We start from the raw sequence: 14,933 nt of genomic DNA on the forward strand, positions 1-14,933 counted from the left end.
ATAATTGCACATTGACTGTTGACTGCTGCACATGCTGCTCCAATGCAGCATACATTTATTATATTCTTGTATATTTTTTTCTACCATATTGCTGCATCTGCGCTGCTTAAAGTGCCTTAGATTTTGTGTTATTTATCTACTTTATATTTCATTTGTATTTTGTGGGATTCATGTGGACGGCAAAGTAAGAATTTCATTGTACAGGGAAACACGTTTCCTAACTGTGCATATGACAAACACGTTGACCTTTGACTGCAAGAACACTGGCCACCTTAGATGATGCACTGCAAAACTGTCTCATTATTTAATAAGCCCCAAAATATATTTAGAGTACAATTTGTCCTTCAAAAGATGATTGGCTGCCTGCTGAGGCTGACAGACAATTTTAGTAGCAACAGCTACCATTTTGGATCATTTTGTTTCTAGAGCTGAACTGTCTCCTCAGTGCTATCCATCATATGATGTAGCTTGTTAGTGCAGCATTGATCATAAGTGTGTGGGTACTAACCCATTTAATTTTTGACATTTAACCTGCTTTTGTTACAGACAATTAAAACAAACTTTTTAAGAGTTTTAGGGTGAAGAGCAAAAATAGCAAATATATCATAGCATCCATTACATGGATGCTCCTTAGAATGTTGTTTCTGTTCAGAGCAAGCAGCTGTCCCAATTAGATCTGACTAGATGTAGGACTCATAAACGAAGGTAGTGGATGATCATACCTGAGGGACGGTGGAGCTGCTTGTGCTCCTGTCAGCAGACGGCATGGCCAGGGATATCAGCTCTCTCATGGTCATCTTCAGAAGACTGCAACTTGACAACTTTGGCTCAGAGGAGAGCAGAGCCTGCAGAGGTGGACAAAAACATTAACATTATTAAGGCAGGAAGTAAAGGAAAGACACAAAAAAGAAAAAGCTATTCAAATGACCAACACTGTGATGTATACTGTGTTTTAATGCATTTCATCAAAATGCATACTGTACATATCAGGGATCCAACTGTATGGCATGTCACCTAGGATCCTTTGCAACTTCTACAGTTACATCGTCGAGAGCATCTTGTCCAGCTGCATCACTGTCTGGTATGGCGGCACTACTGCTATGGGCCGCAAGCGCCTGCAGAGAGTGGTAAAGACTGTGGAGAAGATCACTAGGACTCCACTGCCCTCTCTGCAGAGCATTTACCACCTCAAAGACCCCACCCACCCCCAGCACGGACTATTTCACCTCCCTACCCTCCGGCCAGAGGTTCAGAAGTGTGAAGTGCGGGACCTCTAGAGTGAAAAACTCTCCTTCCCTCTGCCATCAGACTCCTAAACAGCTGACAGGGGTTTATTACCAGGAAATACATCATGTACTGATGACCTGTATTGTTTACATTCGCAGTTTGCACATGCATAATTGCTCATGCATAACATTGACTGTTGACTACTGCACATGCTGCTCCCATGTAGCATACATTTTCTTATTTTATTCTTATATATATTATATCTCTTAAAGTGCCTTAGATTTTTTGTTACTTATTCATCTACTTTATATTCATCTACTTTATATTTCATTTGTATTGTGTGACATTCATGTGGAAGGCAAAGTAAGAATTTAATTGTACAGGGAAACACGTTTCCTAACTGTGCATGTAACAAACACTTTGACCTTTGACCCTGACCTATATGACTACAGTTTCACAAATTTTTGGTTTAGTTTAATATTATGCAACAGGTGAGGTCTCAAAAACCAGGTTTACAGTGGGCACAGAAAGTATTCAGACCCCCTTAAATTTTTCACTCTTTGTCATATTGCAGCCATATGCTAAAATCATTTAAGTTCATTTTTTTCCTCATTAATGTACACACAGCACCCCATATTGACAGAAAAACACAGAATTTTTGACATTTTTGCAGATTTATTAAAAAAGAAAAACTGAAATATCACATGGTCATAAGTATTCAGACCCTTTGCTCAGTATTTAGTAGAAGCACCCTTTTGAGCTAATACAGCCATGAGTCTTTTTGGGAATGATGCAACAAGTTTTTCACACCTGCATTTGGGGATCCTCTGCCATTCCTCCTTGCAGATCCTCTCCAGTTCTGTCAGGTTGGATGGTCAATGTTGGTGGACAGCCATTTTCAGGTCTCTCCAGAGATGCTCAATTGGGTTTAAGTCAGGGCTCTGGCTGGGCCATTCAAGAACAGTCACGGAGTTGTTGTGAAGCCACTCCTTCGTTATTTTAGCTGTGTGCTTAGGGTCATTGTCTTGTTTGAAGGTGAACCTTCGGCCCAGTCTGAGGTCCTGAGCACTCTGGAGAAGGTTTTCGTCCAGGATATCCCTGTACTTGGCCGCATTCATCCTTCCCTCGATTGCAACCAGTCGTCCTGTCCCTGCAGCTGAAAAACACCCCCATAGCATGATGCTGCCACCACCATGCTTCACTGTTGGGACTGTATTGGACAGGTGATGAGCAGTGCCTGGTTTTCTCCACACATACCGCTTAGAATTAAGGCCAAAAAGTTCTGTCTTGGTCTCATCAGACCAGAGAGTCTTATTTCTCACTATCTTGGAGTCCTTCAGGTGTTTTTTAGCAAACTCCATGCAGGCTTTCATGTGTCTTGCACTGAGGAGAGGCTTCCGTTGGGCCACTCTGCCCTAAAGCCCCGACTGGTGGAGGGCTGCAGTGATGGTTGACTTTCTTTGACTTTCTACAACTTTCTCCCATCTCCCGACTGCATCTCTGGAGTTCAGCCACAGTCATCTTTGGGTTCTTCTGTACCTCTCTCACCAAGGCTCTTCTCCCCCGATAGCTCAGTTTGGCCGGACGGCCAGCTCTAGGAAGGGTTCTGGTCGTCCCAAACGTCTTCCATTTATGGATTATGGAGGCCACTGTGCTCTTAGGAACCTTAAGTGCAGCAGAAATTTTTTTGTAACCTTGGCCAGATCTGTGCCTTGCCACAATTCTGTCTCTGAGCTCTTCAGGCAGTTCCTTTGACCTCATGATTCTCATTTGCTCTGACATGCACTGTGAGCTGTAGGGTCTTATATAGACAGGTGTGTGGCTTTTCCTAATCACGTCCAATCAGTATAATCAAACACAGCTGGACTCAAATGAAGGTGTAGAACCATCTCTGGGATGATCAGAAGAAATGGACAGCACCTAAGTTAAATATATGAGTGTCACAGCAAAGGGTCTGAATACTTATGACCATGTGATATTTCAGTTTTTCTTTTTTAATAAATCTGCAAAAATGTCAAACATTCTGTGTTTTTCTGTCAATATGGGGTGCTGTGTGTACATTAATGAGGGAAAAAATGAACTTAAATGATTTTAGCACATGGCTGCAATATAACAAAGAGTGAAAAATTTAAGGGGGTCTGAATACTTTCCGTACCCACTGTAGATGCCATCCATCCATCCATTATTTATACCGCTTATTCCTGAATAGGGTCGTGGGGGGCCTAAGGCCAATCCCAGCTGACACTGGGCAGGGTACACCCTGGCCAGGTCAACAGTCTATCACAGGACTGACACTTAGAGGCAGGCAACCACACTGATTCCTAAGGGAAATTTACAGTCACCAATCAACCTAAGTTGCATGTCTTTAGACTGTGGGAGGAAACTGGAGTACCTGGAGAGAACCCACACAGGCACGGGGAGAACATGCAAACTCTGCACAGAAAGGCATTGGGTCAGCCCGGGCTCATACCCGGTTCTTGCTGAGGCAATAGTGCTAACCACTATGCTGCTGTGCCGCTCAAATGCCATTCTGATCTTAATTAAATAAAAATATCAAGATACGCAAGTAAGAAATGTGATGTGTAAAGTTGCCATAATGGTTCTTATGTTCCCATGTATAGCAAGAATGATTCAGGTGATCATGTGAAAACAAATACCATTTAATGTCATCAAGCCTAATGAAAAAGAAAACACTGTTACATTATATAGCACCTGCTGTATAATTTATTCAAATAAAGGCAACTGATGACTTGTAACTATTTCACTATAGGCCACATTAATAGTACGTCAGTAATGTTTGGATTGTTATTCAGTGTCCACTATTGAGCCAATTTATTTAATGCAGTTATCTTGTCTAAAACTGCAGCAACAAACCACTAAACTGAACTACTGATGGGTTCACTGAATGACATCATTTGTATGTGCTTTGAGTGGCAGTCAAGACTGTGGGAGCCAGGAGGTGACACCACTTGGCTGCTCTGTGAGAAAGGAGTTGTGTTACTGTGGGAGATGATGGGATCAACCTGTGCGTCTGGCCTAGTTTAAAGTTAAGAATTAGGGAAAAATGGAGGATATAGGTAAAAAGGAGGAAGAGGAGGCAGCAGTGCAGTCTGGTTCCAATGAACCCTTGGAGGTAGGAATGACAGAAGGTAAGAGGAAGAGGAGGGACAAGCCCAGTTATTGCGAAGTTTGTCACAGATCAGTCCAGACCAGCATGGGGCAAGTACAGGAGCCAGCATTCCTGGATTTGACTCTGTCTTTCTGTATGAAGGAATGCAAGGTGTTGACTTGGGCCTCTGCCCAGATGTCCTCCACTTTGTTGGGCTCTGACTCTGTCCATCTCATCTTCTCTGGCTCTCCATCCTCATCCTCGTTTAGGTCATTCATCATTTCCTATCGTGCTCTGATCCACCTTGCTGTTCTTCCCATCCTCTCTCAATGTATTTCAACCTTTTCTGTCTTTAAATTTGAAAGGTTAGTTCAGTCAGGCAACAGTGGTGCTTATAGCAGATAAATCACATAACGTTTCATAAATCATCAGGGATAATTATGTCAATGTTAAAATGTGGAACTGAATTTAAAACCAAAATTAAAGAAAGAACCCAATCTGGTACACTCCTGCTAGTTCAGAGATTTCAGGCCTTTCTTGGATATCACATGTGCCTGGCACAGAAATGCATAAAAACAGAAGAGAGGCGGGTGATGTCATCCATGCTGTTGTAACCATAACCACAAGAAAGAGCGGCCTTACTCCAAACTACTGCAATGATAAAACATGAACTCTGTCATGTCTAGTTGTAATATCAATAATCGGAGAAAGTGGGGAGGCAAACAGTGCCTGAGTAACACTCTGAGTCAGTCAGATGTCAAGGTCGGTTAGTCAGAGATTACAGCGCAGCTTTAGAAGTGTGTGGCTGGTGACTACTAAGGAGTCAGCTAAAGGACAGTGTGTGAGTGCACCTATGTGCTATGAGCATTTGTGTGCATGTGTGCGTGTGTGTAGGCGCGTGCACAAGAGAGGAGAGAGGGAAAAAAAAGATGGATTCAGAAACTCAGTTCTTCCAGCATGAGGGCCCCAGGGCCATGTTAAGAACTGCTAATTGCACTTCTTATAGAAGTAAACAAGAACACAAACACACGCACACACAGTGTTCCTATTACTAAACCTAGGAAAGCTTTCCAACAGCTATTCACTAATCATAACCTTCACCATGTCTCTGAAACACATTTCATACCTTAACCTTATTTCTGACCAACTCTGAATCTTAATTGTCACATAAACTTATTTTATTTCATACTTACCATTTCTCAACTACAGCACTGGCACTGCAATCTGAAGTTATATTTTAATTGACCTAAATTAGTGGAAACAATAAAAACCAGATCTTGTTTTGTCTTATGGAAAGTCTGGTGTCGGGTATGACAGCAGGGTACAAATGGAGAACTAAACCGAAACTGGGGAGATCTGGTTTTAAACAGCAGCAAAGCATCAGGATCATTGCGTCCAAAGAGGGTTAGTCACACTAATGATGGGTGAACCAATCTGACCACTACTCTGCCCCCCACGCTGAAGGAAATAAATCTGAGGAATGTGCTGTTTACTGCGTTGGGAAGCGTTTTGAATTTTGAACAGTAGTCTCTTGTCAATACTAAGTCCAGCATCATGACTGAAATGTTACAAGCATCCTTTTGATGTTTCTTAATAGTTATATCAAAATCTTAAAAATCCTGCTTACACACCTGGATGTAGAAGGGAATTCCAGCACTGCGCCGTGTGGCACACAGCTTGGAAGAGGGGTCACTGGACTTGAGCTCCTCCAGAACCTCAGACAGCCAGCAGGCAGGAAGCTGCTGCAGGGCCCGACTCCCACTCCTGACAAGGCATAACAAACAAAAACAAAAAAAACATGTGTAACTAGAAAATTGCATTTTCTGAAGAAAATGCGTATGGATGCTGAGTGCTGAACGATCGCCCTGAAAATGCTAAACATTTCCACACCTGAATGCTTTTGCGAGCTGAAAGTATGCTGAAGTTGGAATTTCCCTATTTATTTGAATGGGGTAAGATTTTCAGAATATTTGAGTCAGCTGAGTCAGCATCCATACAATAAATAATTGGATAACATAGTATGGATGCTGAATCAGCATCCATACAATAACACAAGTCTTAATCCTTTGGCCTCCCCCTTTGAATGAGTGATCATAGAATCAGGTAAACATGTAGTTTGATCTAATCACACATACTAATCCATGCTTAAAGTAGATAAAAGCCTCACATAAGATAAGGATAATCACCTTTATTGGCCAAGTATTTTACACACAAGGAATTTGTCTCTGGTACAGAACCAAAGCAGCCATCTGCAGCGCCAACTCAACCAATGGCTCTAACCACTGGGGGCAACAGGGGGTTTCAGTGTCTTGCCCAAGGACACTTCGACATATGGACTGCAGGCACCGAGATTACAAAGGAAGTTGCTAGTTTAAACTATGACATTTACTGTTCTCTGTGGCATCCGGCATCTAGACTGTTGTAAAATAAATGTTAAGAATATAATCTGAAGCAAGACTGGCAAACACAAACCCACAAGAAGACACTCTGCCATTTTTTAAGAAGCAGCTGTTTAACAAGAGGCAGTGGAGTGGACGAATGTGAAGGACTGAGCAAGGATGCAGAGCTGCTACACATGGTCTAGTGTTCTCCATCACACACGCTGACAAACACATACTGTAAACCAGCGATTTCCAACTGGGAATACCACTTAGCTAGTATCTGAAACTGTTAGCTAAAAGTAACAAATAAATGGTTTAATTTTGTATCTAAAAGTAATGAAATAAAAGGTTTAAATAGTTAGCTAAAAGTAATAGATAAATGGTTGAAAAACCCAGCTTCTTCTTCTCTAAATGGTAGTAGTAAGAAGACAAATTTAACCAAAACTTCAGGCAGTTCAACTGTTTAAAATGATTGTAGCAATATGCACTTTAATATAATTTACAGTTAATTAATATCCAACAGTTTTAATAACACAGCTGGAGCATGACACAGTGTCAAGGAAGGCCAAGGCTGCCTGACCAAAAAAAAAGAAGCTGTAAACTGTAATTAAGTAAAATAAAAATGTACATGCCTAATTTCTGAATTCCAGCGGAGACAAATTTAACAAAACAATGAAAAAAGATGGAAAGAATGAAAGAAGGAGAAAACTGGGAACACTGAAGAAAGAAACAGAGAGACATGACAGAGTGCAAACAGTGGAACACAGCAGAGCCAGATCCCAAGGCATCAAAAGGCCGTGGTTTAGCACCCCACAATCAACACCCTATAACCTAGCGCATGGCCTGCATACCATCCACATACTGCTCTTCCCCTTCTGAAAACACACACATCCACACATGCCTTGAGCAGAACATACACTCTCCTTATACTCCTACACACGACCACTAGAATGTCGCTCTTACACAACACACCAAGAGCCTGGTTTCAGTGCAAGAGCAAAACAAGTGGGCTTAACTGCTCAGCACTGGGTGGTTCAAAAGTGATGCTGCAGCAACGGTTGTGTGGTTGGTCACCTGCTGCAGAGCTAAAGACATCTTCCACAACTGGCCAGGGAGGTACAAGGAAGCAAGAAATTCTTTTGTGTGGTTCACTGGTTCATTAAAAGACATTTGTTTTTTTTTATTTCACACGAGGAGGATAATGGAGGGATTATTTCCATGAATAGCAGAGGTGATGGGGAGTGTGGAGTCATATAAGACTCCAGCCAAGATTAATGCTGACCCTCAAAGTATGTCTCTATGCAAACCCCATCAGTCCGTTACTGTTCAGTGTGCATAGATAGCTTTAAATTATAAATCTGAGATAAATTTGGGGACAGTTTAAGTGTTTTTGTTCGTTTGTTTTTTGTTTTGTTTTGTTTTATTTAGAAATATTTTGCCCCAAACTTGGTAAATGGTTATGTTGTCTGTGATGTGATCAGAGAGTCTACTGTCAGTGAAAAGCACCAAATAGGCTTTTCACTGACAATAGACCACGCATCACATGATACTATACGAAAACAGATAAGATCATATGTAAATCTGAGGCTTGTAAAAGGACACTAAAAATGAAAACATCTCACTGCAACACTTAAGTACCAATATATTTAGACTGATATCTTAAGATGTTATATTGTAATTAAAAGAAGCCATCCCTGGTAGGCTAGTGGTTAAGGCGCAGCGCTCTCGCCGCTGTGGCCCGGGTTCGAATCAGGGTTGCGTCAGGAAGGGCATCCGGCGTAAAACACGTGCCAAATGTCAACGTGCAAGTCGTCAGTGGGACGATTCGCTGTGGCGACCCCTAAACGCGAAAAGCTGAAACTGACTTAAAGCGTCAGGAAGGGCTTCTGGCATAAAATACGTGCCAAATGTCAACATGTGAGTCGTCAGTGTGACGATTCGTTGTGGCGACCCCTAAACGGGAAAAGCCGAAAGTGACTTTCTTTCTATATTGTAATTAAAAGAGCAGATCAACATTTTGGGAAATGCACTGATTTTCTTCCTAAAAGTGAGATCAGAATATCAGCATGGGACAAAGCCAGGCTAGCTGTTTAACTATTTTATGTGGTGAATAACAGCCATGTGTGCAGCTTCCTGACGTCTTGACATCACAGGTTGCCAGATCTGGTACTCAAGTCTGTGCTCAGTAATATGAACTCCCACCACAGCTTGAGATTCTGCACAGAAGTGTTATAGTATGCATAACCTACTGTTTGTTAAGAAACAGCTTCAGCACAATACAACACAAAATAACAAATTACAGGTTTTGCTTTTTTGATAGTGTACAGAAAGGACAGATTATTCAGCTTTAGAATTGTTGGAAGGTGTACCTATTCACCTTCCCAAAGTGCTCAATTATTCCTTTAAATAAATAATATATAAAATTCCATGAAAGCTAACCGCTTTTCTCATTCAATAAAAACTTTTTAATTTATTTACTGAGTTTGGGGTTAACACAGAGTATATTTTTCTATTATTAGCAGGCCCAGTGTTTTTCATGCACATTCATCTCTGTTGGCTGTCCCAAAGATGAATAACTCCAATTATCCAATCTTGATGTAATTTCAGTATATTATGTCTGAAGAGCGATACTGAGAAGCTTGCCTCTTGCTAATTACAAAGCACAGGCACTGTCATGATGGAAGCTAATGCCTACAGCCATTCAGCAGTATTACCTTTCAGCCCCTTTGCCCTGAATATGAACACACACCTGCACAGCATGTCAGTGACCCGTACAAAGCCCACATAAGCCAATTCAAAGGCACCACGGTGGCGGGACTGCAGGAGCTGCTGACGGAAATACAGGCCTATCTCCTCCACCTGTAACAGAGAGAGACAGATGGAATCAACGGTTATACTGTAACAAGGACATTACTGCTTTCTAGGTGCCTCTGTATGTATGACTTTAAAGTCAAGAAATTAATGTTTATTTATTTATATTTAATAACATAATCTGCATTGTCCCTTAGAGTTCTCCCGGCAATGATTTTAGCTGGTTGCCTTATGCACTGCATAACGGAGCTGCCACGTTCTTGTTTTAGAGACACCACTCCACTTTCAACCAGTGAGCGCTGAGCATGTCAAATGTGAGAGCGGCACGTCAGTGGCGTGACAAGCGTGTTCAAATAAGGATGCTGAGACATCCACATAATGGCCACTGTCAGTAAAACCATCCAGTTAGTAAAAGTGTTAACATTATTCTAACTATATACACACACACACACACACACACACACACACACACACACACACACGCACATACACAGCTGACTGCTGTTTCTGTGGCAGTATGTAAACTGGCAAGTGTGTTGCAGGTGAGGCAGCAGGGCGAGGCAGACGCAGAGCTCCAGTGCCCTTTTTTTATGGCTGTGGTGGCCAGAGGCAGCCAGGCCCTGACTCAGGGGTGGCAAGGAGGGCACAGGGAGGGGTGCCAATGCCCCAGGGCAAGGAAAAACCTTGAGTGAAAAGGGGGAAAGAAATCCCAAAGGCCCTACAGGGGATGTGGGGCTAGACACAACATCTAAACAACACAGACGCAGACCCACAGATGAACCAGAGGTACGCTAGTCACGGGAGCCTCTTGTAATTAACCTAGATGTCACTGAATGAAGGAATACTGATTCATGAAAATGGGTTATAAGAGGAAAACAGCAGGAGAATGTGCTGGAACAGATTAACTAAAGGAATGAACATTGTGTAAAATGGAGATATTACAAAAAGACTGAATGTAACAAACTTAGGGCTCCAGCATGACCATTTCTGGCAACATGACTGGTCAATAAACTCGACTGACCCTGCAGACCTAAAGTGGACTAACTTAAACACCAAAGTATGGACTGAGAAAACCACAGCAGTACCAAACCCAATGACTTATCACACTGGTGGCCAGAGTGGACTCCCAGGACTTGCCTGACCTCACCAGGGTAAAAATGGCAGCAACAGTCACTGTTAGATGGCCCGTAGCTGCCGAGGCCCAGACCGCTGCGGTGCTGAGCTGGGCTGAGCCGGGCCATGGCCTCGCCTATTTAAAGCTTCCCTCCCGAAGGTTCCTGTCTGTGTCACTGTTTAAAAGGACCAAGCAAGCTTCCTACATGGGGCAGGGGAGGGTGGGGGCTTTATTTAGACATCAACTTACTGTTTGCAAACATGCCCGTTTCTTAGAAAAACCTCCATGTGCAGAGAAGGAAGTTTCCCCAAGTGTAATTAAATGTATCACTTTGGACTGTTGACAGTGACCAAAAGAGCCAACTTCTCTGACAGCCCAGGGTTAGACAGCACTCTGATACTGTTTGTTGTTGCTGCTGAAATCTACAAGAGTGATTGTGAAGGTACAGTTTATATCAAATCAAATTGTATTAATATAGCACCTTTCATACATCTCATTTTCTATACTGCTCAGTCCCGAATGGGGTCACAAGCCAATCCCAGCCGGCATCAGGCGAAAGGCGGGGTACACACTGGACAGGTCGCCGGTCCATCACAGGACCTTTCATACAAATTAGTGCAATAAAAGATTAGGCAGACAAGGGCATAAAAAATAGGTTTAAAAGTTATACAAATAAAACAAAGTTCAATCAATAACTGGAATTAAATTTTAAAAATCTGCTCAAATATGAAAGGACAGAATGACAAGTAAAATGTATCAGAAGGATATAAAGTAGGAACAAGGAATGAGGAGTGAATAAGCTGCCTAGAGGAGCCATGAGCGAGGATACACAAGAGCGTCCTTAATGGACGGCTTTTATGGTCCAACGAGCCCTTTCATCAGAAATCCGTTGGTAACTGGACACGCAAGATGAAGGATCGAAAGAAACGACGTCCCATGTCTGTACAAATGTGTTTCCTTGATTGCTTTCTCTCCACATATCCTACATGGGTAAGACTAAGAGAAAAGATACACGTCAGGGAAACGTGGATGCTAAGAAGGGAATTTACCCTAGTAGTGCATCCACACCCAGGCTTCAGTACAAAACAAATGGTTTAGCTCATGATCGGTAATAATATTATTAGTACAGAAGGATTTGTTAGATAATGTGCTAACATTAAAAACAGCCATGCTCAAAAAAATGGTCTGTCTCCTCTGTATAACTTAACTATGATAAAACAAACACCAGGGCTGTCAAACTCCAGCTGACCAGCTACTTTGGTGGTATGTACTGTCCTGCCTTTTTTCTGTATAGCAGTACATCCAGCAAATATCATAGAAAAAATAAAATCAAAATATATCATGTTTGCTGAAAAAGTCTAACAGTGAAGGTCAACATAAAGAGTACTGAAAGAAAGAGATCAAGCTATCACCATTAAGGTCTTTTTACAACCGCTGCCAGTGACAGAAACATCTGCAGTGTTGCCAGGGCAACGTGGACGTAACACAGGTTTCTGGCTGAGGACTGCAGGGGGTGTGTACACACATTTTGGAATGATGTGTGTTTTGGTCATACACAGACGGTGAAACACGTGTTTACCCATGCATGTCATCAATGCGGTAGGGCAGAATGATTCTGTCTGCTCCAACATAGCCAGATCCAACTTTCAAAACACTACTGGAATCACCCTACTGACTGTTAATGCTAACACACACACACACACACACACAAAGCATGGAACTTTCCTCTCATCCGCCTGGTCCTCAGCATGAGTTTGTTTAATCATTGGTTATATAATGACACCTGTTGACCATAGTTAGCACAGAGGACAACATGATATCCATGATATCACCATCAATTTTCTCTTTAAGGCATTGAAGTAACATCATGATCAAGTCCATTTCAGTGACAGTGACGACAATACTGGCTGTTTTCTATAACCTGATATTCTACCTGTTTTAGAGTTTAAATAATTGTACGAGAACTTAAATGTGCCAAACAGAGTCCTAAGTTTAGATTTTTTGTTTAAATGCACAGTCAAAACTATTACCAAAGAGTTAGCAATGTTAGCTGCTAGCATGAGAACTACACTGGTCCACTGTCAGTATTATTGGGTTAGTAAAGATATAGTTTGACATCATTTTCTTAATTAGGAAAAAAAGATAAAAAGAATGATACAATTTATGTCTGTTTCGTAAATCTGAAAGTTACCACAAACAACTGGTTAACTTTGCCTAGCACAAGACTATAAACGGGAAACAGCTACATGTCTTATTTCAAACTCTAAAATAATCCACCGATGAGCAGCTCTAGACTAACTAATTAACCAATTTCTATTTAGCAGACAATTGTGAAAATGGCATCAATCTTCAAGTATGCAAAAAAGGAAGAATAAACATATTTGTCTACTGAGCATTGTTCAAGAATAATTTCGATTCTAATCCAGTAGTTAACAACAGAATTGCATTTTCTGAAGAAAATAGGTATGGATGCTGAGTGCTAAAAGATCACCCTGAAACTGCTAAACATTTTAACACCTGAATGGTGAAATAGCTGAAAGTATGCTGAAGTAGATTTTTCACATTCATTTGAATGGGGCAAAACTTTCAAAATAAAGCTAAATATTTCAAAAGTATGAAATTTTGAAAAATTCTGAATAGAAGCATGAATGTCCTTGAAGAGCTGAACTTTTTGATAGCTAAAGGTATGCTGAAGAAGAATTTTCCAATTCATTTGAATGGTGAGAATTTTTCAAAATAAAAGTTAAATATTTTAAAAGTATGACGTTTTGAAAAATTCTAAAAAGAAGTTTGAATGTCCTTGAAGAGTTGACCATTTTGATAACTAAAAGCTGAAAGTATGCTGAAGTAGAATTTTCCCATTCATTTGAATAGGGCACATTTTTCAAAATAAAGCTAGATATTTTAAAAATCTGACGTTTAGAAAAATTCTGAAGAGACGAATGAATGTCCTTGAAGAGCTGAACATTTTGATAGCTGAAATTATGCTGAAGTAAAATTTTACCATTCATTTCAAAGGGTCAAAATTTTCAAAATAAAGCTAAATATTTCAAGAGCATGAAGTTTAGAAATATTCTGAATAGAAGCATGAATGTCCTTGAGTCAAAAATTTTAATAGCTGAAAGTATGCTGAAGTAGAATTTTCCCATTCATTTCAATGAGGCAAGATTTTCAAAATAAAGTTAATATTTAAAATGTACGAAGTTTTCAAAAGTTCTGAATAGTAGTATGAATGTCCTTGAAGAGCTGAACATTTTGATAGCTGAAATAGCTGAAAGTATGCAAAAGTAAAAATTTCCCCATTCATTTGAATGGGGCAAGATTTTCAAAATAAAGCTGAATATTTTAAAAAGTATAAAAGTTACAAAAAAGTTGTATACATCCACGCATGTCCTGAAAAAGCCTAACATTTTGATACCTGAATGGCTTTTCTAGCTGAAAGTATGCTGAAGTAGTTAAGTGCCAAAAAACGTATGGAAGAATAATAACTACAAAATTGCATTTTCTGAAGAAAATGCATATGGATGCTGAGTACTGAAAGATCGCCCTGAAAATACTGAACATTTTGACACCTGAATGGTTTTGCTAGCTGAAAATATGCAGAAGTAGATTTTTTCCATTCATTTGAATGGGGCCAAAATTTTCAAATTAAAGCTAAATATTTCAAAAGTATTACGCTTCAAAAAAATCTGAAAAGAAGCATAAATGTCTATGGAGAGCTGAACATTTTGATAGCTGAAAGTATGCTAAAGTAGAATTTTCCCATTCATTTGAATGGAGCAAGATTTTCAAAATAAAATTAAATATTTTAAAAGTATGACGTTTAGAAAACGTCTGGAGAGACGCATGAATGTCCTTGAAGAGCTGAACATTTTGATAGCTGAAAGTATGCTAAAGTAGAATTTTCCCATTCATTTGAATGGAGCAAGATTTTCAAAATAAAACTAAATATTTTAAAAGTATGAAGTTTAGAAAAGTTCTGAACAGAAGCATGAATATCCTTGAAGAGCTGAACATTTTGATAGCTGAAATAGCTGAAAGCATGCTGAAGAATTTTCCCATTCATTTCAATGGGGCAGAATTTTCAAAATAAAGCTAAATAGCCTCAACATGGATAAGACGAAGGAGATGGTAGTGGACATGAGGAAGGAGAGGAGAAGTCATCAGCCACTGTTCATCCGGGGGCTCGAAGTGGAGAGGGTGAGCAGCTTCAAATACCTGGGCGTCCACATCAGTGAGGACCTCACTTGGACACTTAACACCACACAGCTGGTCAAGAAGGCCCAACGGC

General features: G+C 40.6%; 1 protein-coding gene across 4 annotated transcripts in view; it reads right to left on the reverse strand.

Moving 5' to 3' along the window:
* thada (THADA armadillo repeat containing) overlaps nucleotides 1–14,933 on the reverse strand; it is a 216,528-nt gene that overhangs the window by 162,321 nt on the left and 39,274 nt on the right. For all 4 annotated transcript variants that reach the window (XR_002276928.1, XM_020624135.1, XM_020624136.1 and 1 more), the window contains exons 22-24: nucleotides 9,467–9,576; nucleotides 5,968–6,100; nucleotides 723–845 (exon numbers count right to left, since the gene is read on the reverse strand). Coding sequence is in view for 3 of the 4 variants with exons in the window: in XM_020624135.1 (XP_020479791.1) it covers nucleotides 723–845; nucleotides 5,968–6,100; nucleotides 9,467–9,576 (366 nt within the window). In the remaining variant the exon portion in view is untranslated. The remainder of the gene's footprint in view (nucleotides 1–722; nucleotides 846–5,967; nucleotides 6,101–9,466; nucleotides 9,577–14,933) is intronic.

This window comes from Monopterus albus, unplaced genomic scaffold (genome assembly GCF_001952655.1).
Source record: "Monopterus albus unplaced genomic scaffold, M_albus_1.0 scaffold320.1, whole genome shotgun sequence".
Taxonomy (NCBI): Eukaryota; Metazoa; Chordata; class Actinopteri; order Synbranchiformes; family Synbranchidae; genus Monopterus; species Monopterus albus.